At 40.3% G+C, this 12,006-nt stretch overlaps 1 protein-coding gene across 1 annotated transcript; it reads left to right on the top strand.

Annotated features, from left to right (window-relative positions):
- Positions 1-2,873: 2,873 nt before the first annotated feature.
- Positions 2,874-11,704, top strand: ugcg (UDP-glucose ceramide glucosyltransferase). The gene is made up of 10 exons (XM_059358273.1): positions 2,874-3,257; positions 5,331-5,475; positions 6,417-6,519; positions 6,674-6,775; positions 6,883-6,995; positions 7,902-8,080; positions 8,157-8,243; positions 8,877-8,984; positions 9,116-9,194; positions 9,798-11,704. The coding sequence occupies exons 1-10, from the start codon at positions 3,160-3,162 to the stop codon at positions 9,966-9,968; spliced, it is 1,185 nt and encodes a 394-aa protein (XP_059214256.1). The 5' UTR covers positions 2,874-3,159; the 3' UTR covers positions 9,969-11,704.
- The last annotated feature ends 302 nt before the right edge of the window (positions 11,705-12,006 follow it).

Below are 12,006 nucleotides of genomic sequence, written 5' to 3'. Positions count from 1 at the left end.
CTGCTGTAACAGACAGTTTGTTGGCTGTTTGTGATAAGCAGTCCTGCCGTCAGCTGCTCCCATTGAAGAAAGACTCCTTGATGTCAGTTTGTTTGCTTTAACGACAGCAATGTGGAAGCCCTGCAGGCACAACAACAACATAAGTGAATGCAAAATACAAATCACTAACTCAAAATGAACATGGTAAGATAAACATACTTACATGAATTAAGTGATCACATGCTAAATATGCAACACAGAAATGTGTGTCTGACATGTAAGCAGACATTCCCCAAAATGGCTGGCACTAACTCCTACCTAACATTGTAGCAAAACTAATACTGCACTGCCCCCTAGTGGACAGGAGGTAGGCAAAACCCTTCACCTATCACATAAAATCATAACAACAGAATTCATAATAAAACCGCTGACTCACCTGTGGGGGCGGGGCTTATCAGCTGATCAGGTGTGTTAAGAAACTCTTAATTCAAAAGAAATATGAATTAATTAATGTATTAATCTATGCTTTTAAATAAATATATATTGGCCTTGTAAAGTTAATGTCATGAATATATTTAAAGAGTCTTTTTAAAAAATTTTCAGGATTTTTCATATAAAAAGTGGAGAATGGTATTGTGATTATTTTTACAGCTCTAACATTTTATTGAATGGAGTTTGTTTGCTGCCAAAAGCCAAAATAAATAAACATGAATAAATGACTTGATAAATCAATAAATATGAGATTAAGTGTACCAGAAATATATGTAGACATTAATTAATAAAATGTGAGGTAAATTATTATTGTTTTCTGATTTTTTGATCTGATTTCTAATTATTATTTTAATTTTTTTGTATTAATTCCCCCATTTATTTACTTTTCTGTTTAATGTTACATTTTATGCCTTTCTTTAAAATGTTTTTCTTTTTTTAAATTTATTTTAAAAGCTATTTTATATTTTCTAGTTATACTACTTATGTGTATTAAAATAAATACATTTTAAATCAATGAATATATTTATGAATAATAAATGCGACAATAAAGTCAAGTCAAGTCAAAGTTTATTTATAGAGCACTTTTAAAAACAACCTCGGTTGACCAAAGTGCTGTACAGTTATTAAAATAGAATAAAATCATACACAAATAGGTATAAATAAAAACAATGAAAACAATAAATACTAAAAACAATAAAACAATAAAATAGTAATAAAAACTCAATTTAAAAAAGAGTTAGAGATAAAAAATAAAAATAAAAGGGTAAAAAAGTAAAAAGAAAGCCAAGGATTCTTGCCTAGCTGGGACTGAACACCAAGGAGAATAAATAGGTTTTTATATGTTTTAAAGTGCTCAACAGACTGTGCAGCTCTGACCTGGAGAGGTCGGCTGTTCCACAGAGAAGACTCTGTCCCCACGAGTACTGAGTCTGGACCGCGGTACGACCAGGAGCAGCTGGTTAGACGACCTAAGTGCTCTGGAAGTACTGTGGGGTTTTAAAAGCTCTGATAAATAAGACGGTGCCAGACCATTTAAGCACTTAAAAACAATTAATAAAACCTTAAACTGGATCCTAAAATGTACAGGTAGCAAGTGCAAAGATGCAAGGATGGGGGTGATGTGATCACGCCGTTTCTTTCCAGTCAGCAGGTGGGCGGCTGCATTTTTGACAACCTGTAAGCGGCACACTGCTGACTGGTCAAGACCAACAAACAAAGAGTTATAGTAGTCTAGGCGTGACGTGATAAATGACTCGCTCAAAGTCATTCGTGGGGAGATAAGCCTTTACTTTAGACAGTAGCCGTAGCTGGAAGAAGCTAGTTTTGACTGTGGAGCTTATCTGTTTGGTAAACTTGAAGTCAGAGTCCAGAATAACCCCAAGGTTTCTTGCAGAGGGTTGACACAGAGATTCAAGGCTACCAATGGCGCTGTCATAGCCATCTAAAATATTTTGTTGGCCAAATAAAATGATTTCAGTCTTGTTTTTATTAATTGACTGAAAGTTTGCTTCCATCCATGACTGGGTGTCTTTCAGGCAGTCTAATAAGACCTGCACAGAGGTTTGGTTATTCATTTTTAGCGGTAAATATATTTGTACATCGTCCGCATAGCAATGAAATGAGACATTATACTTTTGAAATATAGATCCCAATGCACTGAAGTAAATTCCCAATTTTTTACAAGTCAATAAATATGTGATTTAATTAAATCAGTCAGGGAATTATTACATAATACAAAGGAACAAACATTTAATCAGTTGAATACAGTGGCGTTTCTTCACAGTGGTCTACAGGAGCCCCTGTGTAGAAGCCCTTGGCCCCTGCTGTGGCCCCTGTGTCAAATTAATAATAAAATGATCAATGTATAACGATGAATGACGGAACAATTCTTACCTATTTTTTGTTCAAACAATATCTCATTGTACACAAAAGGAACCCAGAAGTGTACATTGTATAATAGTTTAATTGTGCAATAAAAGATCATTCGCACTGTGCTGCACTTTCAAAAATAAAATAAAAGTAATTTTTCACAAAAATGAGAAATGTCATTGTCTTACAAAAATAACTGTTATTGTTGGTAAGTCTCATTGTTTCAATCAATGTATTTGTATCTTCCAAATATACTTGAATGAGATGTTTAAATACGGTAAGCTAAAATGAAAGTTTTGAATGCTTAAATATCATCTTTGCCGTATTTTAATGTCCCTCTGATTAAACACTGGCCCCTCCTGGGCCCCCACAGGAACACTGCTCTAGAACTCCACTAGTTGAATAATGCCTCCATATATTTCAAATAAAACATTTTTCAAACAGTAATTGAATGGTAAGAGCTTTAAATTACTTTTATTTTGAAGTCTAGCGGAAGTGGCGTGCAGCTGTTAGCAGCGTCTCGTGCCAGCCGCTCCCCCGGTTGGTCAGCTGACCGTCGGCCGGTCTGGTGACTGTCAAACCCCCGAAGCTCGCACCGTGACCCGGACCTGGACCAGCAGCCCAGGCCGAGGCCGCTCTCTGTCCCCGCTACCGGAGCTCCGTACCCGGACCGGTCGCTGCCCCGGAGGTCCGAACGAGCCGAGCTCCGCCTCCCTCAGCCAGACCCGCACACCGCCCGGAGACCCCGGATAGCCCGGAGACCCCTGAGACCCCGGTGGGGCCGGTGAACCCGGAGAGCCCGGTGCTGCCGGTGGTGCCATGGCCGTGGTGGAGCTGCTGACGCAGGGCCTGGCCGTTTTCGGCGGCGGGCTGTTCTTCGTGCTGTGGCTGATGCACTTCATGTCCATCATCTATGTGTGAGTCAGCTAGGCTAACAGCTAGGCTAACGGCTAGGCTAACAGCTAGGCTAACAGCTAGCTGCTGCTTCCCGTCTGTGTTTCTGTTGTTTTAACGTTAATGTCACTTTCAGGATGAAACCCTAAAGGGACAGACGGTTAGTTCACGGCGGATTGTGGCGGTGTGACGGCCGGTAAACCTCCGTGTCTGAACGGTTATCAGTTGGGCGTTTTCCTGGTTAGCCGCTAGCCTGCTAGCTCCGCTCACTCAGGGCTCCCTGTAGCCTCTAAACATTCATTCATTAATTAATTAATTACTTAATTATCGAGCTGGGACAGTTTATATATCGAAGCTGAAATGTGCTCTTCCGTACGGATTACAGTCCCGGGTCTGGACTCGGTTCATCACGGTCCGGCAGCGTTAGCCGGGGATTTCCTGATTCAGAATCACATTTAGAAACCATCTGATTAAGTAATATTTATGTTTCTGCTGCAGGCAGGAAAACCTTCGTCTGATGCCCGGAGTCTCTCCACCACTCGGCTCTAGTCTCCTTCACACACACTAAATGTCTCACTGCATGTCCAGGAGCATTGCCGTGATTTATCGGTGTCATAATAGATCATTCTTGCCTGATTTTAACCGTTTTATATCATTAAACTAAATGTTCAGGAAGTTCTGGTCGATACGGTCCAATCACGATATTTTTTTCATATATGTAAATATAAATCCGTTCACTATTTCTGTCGGGCTTAAAGCTTCTTTTACTCTTTTTAATTGACGTGTGAAGATATCAAGGGGTTAATTTTGATTTAATTATTTGTTTGCTGCCAGAAGCTGAACATGACACATGTACTGTAGAACTGTATTTCAATTAATAAAATAGGCATATTTAACAAACTAAAAAATCTCAATACTTCAGGTTTTACAGAAGTATACATTAAATATGTTGGTCAACTCCAAGTAAATAACAAAATCTTAGTTTTACAGTTTATCTTTATCGTTTTATTGCCCAGCCCTATTTCCAGGCGTTGACTTTTATCATTTAAGTGAACACTGGCAGCACCTTAGCTCGCTGCCCCTCCACGGCATCCCGTGTTCACCAAACTGCTTTTAAAAAACACTGATTTTAACATGAAACTGCTGCATTGAGTGTTTTTACAGGTTTCTGGTCCATAAACACAAACGCTCTGTCTTTTATTATGGTTTGGTTTGAGGGAGAAAGTTACATATTGTTCTTTAAAGACGTCTCCTGAAACTGCGATGGACAGTTTTCACTCTGTTCTTCCAGTTTTTAGACCGACTCAATTAAGAAAATTGTCAGCAGATGGATTCAGTACTTGCAGCGCTTTGATGGACATCAGGCTCCCAGAAAACAAACAGAAACCCCTGTTACCTCTACTGATGATCTATTGTAATTGATAGATAATAATAGTAAATCAATACATTTTCCAAATAAAATAGATGTAGGTTAATTTTCTTTCTGTATGTAGTAACTTTACTTCTCTCTATAATCGCGGCACCTTAAATTTAACCGGTATAGTAAAGGGGTTTGGTGCAGCGGAGCATCAGCAGACTGAAGGTCAGTTTAAGATGCTGAAACACAAACAACCTGGAAAGACTTGAAGATCAACAGTTGGTACCTTGAGATTCCTTGAAAGGTCATTGAATTCTGTGGTCACAGTTATCATTAATCTGCACCATAATTTAATTTAGACAAGAAGGTTTCCTGACCCTCAAGATTTCTCCAGTACTTTCAGACTGAACGGATTCTGTTATATAATCCCTATGAGAACACCTGCAAAGTTAAAGTTCTTAAAACATTTTATACAGCTGAGGAAGTTTAATCATCTGTATGGGCTTTTTCACACTGATTTATTGGAAATGAACCCGAAGCTCATTGATTGGACGTCGTGACTCCTTGTCACACCATCTTTTATTTATTTTAAATCTGTGGAGAAACGTGACCATCTTCCACTTGCGTCAATAATCGTCTGCTGTCCCAGACTTCACTTCCCCGTGCATCAGCTTACCAACTGAACTGAAGAGGACCAACTTTTTTGTTGTTTATCTGATCTGTGTTCTGTGTCTTTAAGGCGTCTCCACCTCAACAAGAAAAGGTCAGAGGTCAAACAGCCGTTTGCGCAGCTGGCAGGAGTTTCTCTGCTGAAGCCGCTGAAGGGCGTCGACCCAAACCTAATCTCCAACCTGGAGACCTTTTTTACAATGGATTATCCAAAGGTAACGATAACGACCCGCCAACGAGCTGACAACCTTCAATTCCACATGAGCCACTTCACAACTGCCCCATTTACCGTCCCCCTGCCCCAACTACCTGCCCCATTTACCGTCCCCCTGCCCCGTCTACCATCCCCCTGCTACTTCTACGTGCCCCATTTACCATCCCCCTGCCCCAACTACCTGCCCCATTTACCGTCCCCCTGCCCCGTCTACCATCCCCCTGCTACTTCTACGTGCCCCATTTACCATCCCCCTGCCCCGTCTACGTCCCCCTGCTGCTTCTACCTGCCCCATTTACCATCCCCTGCCCCATTTACCATTCCCCTGGCCCATCTACCAATCCCCTGCCCTGTCAACCATCCCGCTGCCCCTTCTACACGCCCCTTCTACCTGCCCCGTTTATCATCCCCCTGCCCCGTCTTCCATCCCCCTGCCCCATCTACCGACCCTCTGCCCCATCGACAATCCCTCCTGTACCATTTACCATCCCCATGCCCCGTCTACCGACCCCCATCCCCCTGCCCCGTCTACCATCCCCCTTCCCCTTTAACCTACCCCGTCTACCACCTCCCTGCCCCGCCTACCGTCCCCCTGCCCCATCGACCATCCCTCCTGCCCTGTCTACCATCCCCCTTCCCCTTTTTACCTACCCCGTCTACCACCTCCCTGCCCCGTCTACTGTCCCCCTGCCCCTCCTACCTGCCCCGTCCCCCTGCCCCTCCTACCTACCCCATCTACCACCTCCCTGCCCCGTCTACCGTCCCCCTGCCCCTTCTACCTGCCCCGTCTACCACCTCCCTGCCCCGTCTACCGTCCCCTTGCCCCGTCTACCTGCCCCGACTTCCTTTCCCCTGCCCAAACTACAGTCCCCCTGCTGCGTCTACTGTCCCCCTGCCCCCTTGCAGGGTTGTTGCAGTAACTTGACCATGTTTGTTTTGCAGTATGAGATCCTGTTGTGCGTTCAGGATCAAGACGATCCAGCTGTTGACGTCTGTAAAAAGTTGTTGGGCAAATATCCAAATGTAGACGCTCGATTATTTATCGGTGAGAAAACACTTCTGTGTGTTCTGATTCAACTTATTCTGTTGTTTATTGTTGTTTATTTGTAAAAACTGACTTTATTTAATGATCTGTAAATCACTTTCTTCAGTCCTTTGTTTGCAACTAATGTTAGCATGTGTTGTTCTTTGGTTCTCAGGAGGGAAGAAAGTTGGAATCAACCCGAAGATCAACAACCTGATGCCGGGCTACGAAGGAGCCAAATATGGCCTGATCTGGATCTGTGACAGTGGAATCAGAGGTCCGGAGACTTTGTGAACATATGGGCTTCAGACACTGAAACTTTGTGTGTGCTGATGCTAACTGTGTGTGTGTGTGTGTGTGTGTGTGTGTGTGTGTGTGCTGCAGTGAAACCCGACACCCTGACAGATCTGACCAATCAGATGACCGAGAAGGTGGGATTGGTCCATGGGTTGCCATATGTTGCCGACCGCCAAGGCTTCGCAGCCACACTGGAGCAGGTAACGCTAACACGCTAAAGACATGCTACATCTACTAACACATGAGACTAGCTGTTGGTGGTAACACATGAGACTAGCTGTTGGTGGTAACACATGAGACTAGCTGTTGGTGCTAACACATGAGACTAGCAGTTGGTGCTAACACATGAGACTAGCAGTTGGTGCTAACACATGAGACTAACAGTTGGTGCTAACACATGAGACTAGCTGTTGGTGCTAACACATGAGACTAGCTGTTGGTGCTAACACATGAGACGAGCTGTTGGTGCTAACACATGAGACTAGCTGTTGCTGCTAACACATGAGACTAGCTGTTGGTGCTAAAACATGAGACTAGCTGTTGCTGCTAACACATGAGACTAGCTGTTGGTGCTAAAACATGAGACTAGCTGTTGCTGCTAACACATGAGACTAGCTGTTGCTGCTAACACATGAGACTAGCTGTTGGTGCTAACATGAGACGAGCTGTTGGTGCTAACATGGGACTAGCTGTTGGTGCTAATATGGGACTAGCTGTTGGTGCTAACACATGAGACTAGCTGTTGGTGCTATCACACGAGACTAGCTGTTGGTGCTATCACACGAGACTAGTTGTTGGTGCTATCACACGAGACTAGTTGTTGGTGCTATCACACGAGACTAGTTGTTGGTGCTATCACACGAGACTAGTTGTTGGTACTAACACATAGGACTAGCTGTTGGTGCTTACATGAGACTATCAGTTGGTGCTAACATGAGACTAGCTGTTGGTGCTAGCACATGAGACTATCTATTGGTGCTAACATGAGACTAGCTGTTGGTGCTAGCACATAGGACTAGCTGTTGGTGCTTACATGAGACTAGCTGTTGCTGCTAACATGAGACTAGCTCTTGGTGCTAATGATGCTAATGCTAACCCGTCCTCAGGTGTACTTTGGGACGTCCCACCCTCGCTCCTACATCTCAGCGAACGTGACGGGGATAAAGTGCGTGACGGGGATGTCTTGTCTGATGAGGAAGGACGTGCTGGATCAGGCTGGCGGGCTCGTCTCCTTCGCTCAGTACATCGCTGAGGATTACTTTATGGCTAAAGCCATCGCTGACAGGTTAGCACGTTAGCATTAGCACCTGTGGAGTCACCTAGTTTAGTAAAAAGCTGATGTGTTTCTTCTGTGTCCTCAGAGGCTGGAAGTTCTCCATGGCGACGCAGGTGGCGATGCAGAATTCTGGGTCGTACTCGATTGGCCAGTTCCAGTCCCGCATGATTAGGTGACCTCACCACCTCACAGCTTTTCCTTTATTTTTTACCTCATGAATGTGGACGCAATGTTTATTAAATCATCTTTACACTTTAGCACGTTCAAGTTATTACTCTTGTTTTATTGTATGCATTAATTGTTTTTTTGATGTTTATTTGTGTGCAGCGTGAGGTTAGGAGGAGGTGCTTTAAAATCAGCTGTGTCATAAAACATAGTTATACATTTTTATTTGGGTTTTTAAAAAGTTGGTAAAGTAAATTTAAAAAAATAACAAATATCAAATAAAAATGTATAACATTACATAAGAAATAGGAAATACTTTAAAAAAACTCCCGCTTTTGCACCTATAACAGCTTCCACTGTTTTGAATTATTACTCTTGTTTTATTATAAGCATTCATTGTTTTTTATTGTATTTAATGTTCATTTGTGTGCAGCATGAGGTTCATTTACAGGAGGAGGTGCTTTAAAATCGGCTGCACAGAACAATCAGTTTGATTTCAGTTTAAGTGTAGGATTTCATATTACATAAGAGTTTCCTCTGTGATTATTCAGATTTATTTATATGCAGATTTATCATCATGTAGTGGTGATCAGCTGTTATTGATGTGTGTGTATGTGTGTGTGTGTTTGTTTGTGTTCAGGTGGACGAAGCTGAGGATCAACATGCTGCCTGGCACTGTGCTGGAGCCCGTCTCAGAGTGCTTCCTGGCTAGCCTCATCATTGGCTGGGCTGCTCATCATGTGTTCAGGTAACGGCCAATCAGAGAGCAGCATGAGAGAACAGCTGATCATTTTATTATTATTATTATACTGAGAGGTCATAAAAGTTGTAATCATTTAAAAACACTGTAGCAATATTTAATTGTGTGTGTGTGTGTAGGTGGGACATGATGGTGTTCTTCATGTGTCATTGTCTCGCTTGGTTCATCTCCGACTACATTCAGCTCACTGGAGTTCAGGTAAACTCCATGCTTTTAATTTGAAAATCAGACACACAGGGACCTGTTTGTTTTTATATCTAAAATATTTTTCATTTAAACTTTTATTTTATACGTTTTTTTAACATTTTTATTTTATAAACATGTAGCTCTATATTTTTGTTTCATAAAACAGTTATACATTTTACATTTTTATTTGGGTTTTTAAAAAGGTGATAAAGTCAATTAAAAATATAACAAATAGTTAACATTACATAAGAAATACTTGAAATATATATCTAATGTAAACATTAAAATAAAATAAAAATCCCAAATTAGATTGAAATATATAAAATGACATTAAAATAAGAAAAAAATCTGAAAATTAAATTGAAATGTATGAAATGGCATTAAAATAAGAAAAAGATCATCAAATTAAATTGAAATATATAAAATTACATTAAAATAAGAAAAAATCTAATTAAACAGAAATATATGAAATTTCATTAAAATAAGAAAAAAATCTAAAATTAAATTGAAAACAAAATGAAGTTTAAATGTATCAAATCAAATAAAAGACATAAATCTAATGTTTTAATGGTCCCTGTTCTCTGATTCGCTACTGACTGATGACATCACCCTCAGGCCGGCCCACTGTGCTTCTCAAAGCTGGACTTCGCTGTGGCGTGGTTCATCCGCGAGTCGATGGCGGTGCAGATCTTCCTGTCGGCGCTGTGGGACCCGACCATCAGCTGGAGGACCGGGCGCTACCGGCTGCGCTGCGGCGGGACGGCCGAAGAAATCCTCGACGTCTGAGACCCTGCCTGTTTCTACAGAGAAAGAGAGAGAGAGAGTGTGTTTGTATGTGTGTGTATGTGTGTTTTTAACTATTTATGTTCCTTTTGGTGCTAAACTAAATGATGCCAGAACAAGCCAATGAACGCATCGCACTGACCGACCAATCAGGAGCCAGCAGCTCCCAGCTCTCTCTCCTGATTGGTCACATCGACTTTATTTAAAATGTCGAAGTGTTTATTGAAACATTTCCACAAAGTTTAAATTTAGACTGAATCTTTCGCCACTTTGAATAAAATTCAACGTTCTGTTTCTGACACGTCGAAACGTTTTTCAAGTTTCTGCAGAAAATCTGAATGAAAACTTCCAAAAACTTAAAAAAATTGGAATTAAAATGTGAATGTAAAAACGAAGAAGAGAAGTGGATGAAATGTTTTTCATTCAGATTTTTCTGCTGAAATAGAAATGTTTTTGTTTCTCAGATAAAAAAAATATTTGAGCTGCAACATTCAGACTCAAAATTAGTAAAGTCTCAAACTAGTTTTCATTCAATTTATCGTCAAAAAAATTTACGAATGTTTGTTTTTGATCAAAATTAACTTTAAAAAAAAACTGTGACGACATTTTTCATTATTTTCTGATATTTTATAGAAGTTTCTGTTCAGTTTGTGAATTATTATTCTATAATGATTACATTATAGATTTGTTTTTCTTTGTGTTGGCTGATCGGCCAATCAGGCGACAGATCGAGTTCTGATGTTCAAAAACAAAGTAAATGTACTTTTGTTTTTACATTTATCCTAAACAAAGAAAATATTTTCTCATTATTTGTGCCGTTTTTCTCATTTTTGCGTTAAATTTGAAATATTTAACATAAAATAAAAGTTCGTAGCTGAAACAAAACGAAGTTTAAAGAACTTTGTTATGACACATCAGAAAATTAAACATTTCTTCCATCAAACAAAATTATAAAAATTAGGTGAAGATAATTTCTTGTTTTTTTTTCATCGTTCCAGAATCTGTGAGCAGATATTATTATTATTATTACTATCATTATTATTATTATTATTTAATGAATAATAAATCTCAACAATCAGATCATAAATCAGCCAATCACAGCACAGAACTTTACTTTATTTTTATATATAAATATATTATGTTATGTTTTTTTCCCAACGTTAAAAAAAAAAGAAAAAACATTAAAAAAAGCGTAAAGAGTCGAGCACTGAAAGAGTTCCAGTATTTAAACGGTCGCGACATTTCAAAATAAAACACAGGACCAAATAAATAAATAAACAAGAAAATAAAACAAAAAAAATAAATAATCCACATTTCTGAAGTGTAAACACTGTGTGTGTGTGTGTGTGTGTGTGTGTGTGTGTGTGTGTGTGTGTGTGTGTGTGTGTGTGTGTGTGTGTGTGTGTGTGTGTGTGTGTGTGTGTGTGTGTGTGTGTGTGTGTGTGTGTGTGTGTGTGTGTGTGTGTGTGTGTGTGTGTGTGTGTGTGTGTGTGTGTGTTTTCTAAGCTGTGTTGCTTGCTGTTAGCCGTTAGCTGTTAGCGTAGCTGTGGGGATTGGTTGATGACATCACTGCGAGTCGGACGAGCCCCGTCACCGTCGTCCAATAGGATCGCTAGATTCTTATTTGTTTATTGTTGTTTTTTTTTATATAATGATCTGCTGTAGTCTGAGAGGCGACCAATCACAGCCCAGGATTGTGTCAACACAGGAACAATAAAGTTTTATCCATCAAACTTCAACTTGTTTGTCTGTTGAAATCAGCCATTGATTGTCAGATTATTTATTCAGTGACTCATGCTAAAACGTCCTGTCACCCTTTCAGAATAAATGTAAATGAACTGGCCCCACCATGCAGCAGTTCATATCAAAAATGTTTCATATAACAACAACAGTCCCACAATGCACCAGGGTTCTTTACATTCATCAGCAGAAAAACATTCAGCTACAAAAACAGTTTGAGCTCTGAAATATCAAAAGATAAAATAATTAAAGGTTCAAATAATTTAAACCAAAGGACCAAAAAATCTTCTGAAGGTTTAAA

This window comes from Centropristis striata, chromosome 19 (genome assembly GCF_030273125.1).
Source record: "Centropristis striata isolate RG_2023a ecotype Rhode Island chromosome 19, C.striata_1.0, whole genome shotgun sequence".
NCBI lineage: Eukaryota > Metazoa > Chordata > Actinopteri > Perciformes > Serranidae > Centropristis > Centropristis striata.
The sequence above is the reverse complement of the archived record's forward strand: the minus strand, read 5'-3'. Positions and strand labels throughout refer to the sequence as shown.